The sequence below is a fragment of the Cariama cristata genome, unplaced genomic scaffold (genome assembly GCF_000690535.1).
Source record: "Cariama cristata isolate BGI_N322 unplaced genomic scaffold, ASM69053v1 scaffold27235, whole genome shotgun sequence".
In the NCBI taxonomy this organism is placed as follows: domain Eukaryota; kingdom Metazoa; phylum Chordata; class Aves; order Cariamiformes; family Cariamidae; genus Cariama; species Cariama cristata.
This window is the reverse complement of record NW_009618520.1, coordinates 21-521: the sequence shown is the minus strand read 5'-3', so window position 1 is coordinate 521 and position 501 is coordinate 21. Positions and strand designations below refer to the sequence as shown.

Below are 501 nucleotides of genomic sequence, written 5' to 3'. Positions count from 1 at the left end.
CCGTACAAATCGGATTTGCTGAAGGCGTTAGAGAAGGGTAAAGAAGTCAAAGAAGAAGAAAGCCTCGAGAAGATTCATCAGTTTCTCTCGAGGGTTACCCCCATCCTGGATGCGATTTATGAGATGTACACAAAGATGAACGCTGAGCTCAGCTACAAAGCCTAAGGCTCGCACGGGACTGGCAAAGCTTAAGTCAGGTGTGATGGGTGCTACCTGTGTCTTAATCGCTGAGGCAGCTGGGGCGGCTCCCGGCTCTCAGGCAACTTTGATTCTTACCTGGATCTGCAGTGGATAACTTATTTTCTAAAAAAAAAACCATAAATAAATTAATTTTCTATTGAGAATATGGCAATAAAACCGTTGTACCCTGTGTCATCATAGGATTTCCCAAGCTATTGTACTAAAGAGGAAAAACTGAATGTTTCTACTCCTAACCGCCGCGTTCGTGTCTACCGTGGTACGGGGAATGAAGCGTGGCTGGGGGCAGGAACCCCCCCCCGC

At 46.9% G+C, this 501-nt stretch overlaps 1 protein-coding gene across 1 annotated transcript in view; it reads left to right on the top strand.

The window, feature by feature from the left end:
• GLTP (glycolipid transfer protein) overlaps nucleotides 1–165 on the top strand; it is a gene marked incomplete at its 5' end in the record, with an annotated part of 666 nt that extends 501 nt beyond the window's left edge. Inside the window, one exon of the mRNA XM_009700894.1 lies at nucleotides 1–165. This exon is cut by the window's left edge and continues 10 nt beyond it. Coding sequence (XP_009699196.1) covers nucleotides 1–165 — 165 coding nt within the window.
• Between the last annotated feature and the right edge of the window lie 336 nt (nucleotides 166–501).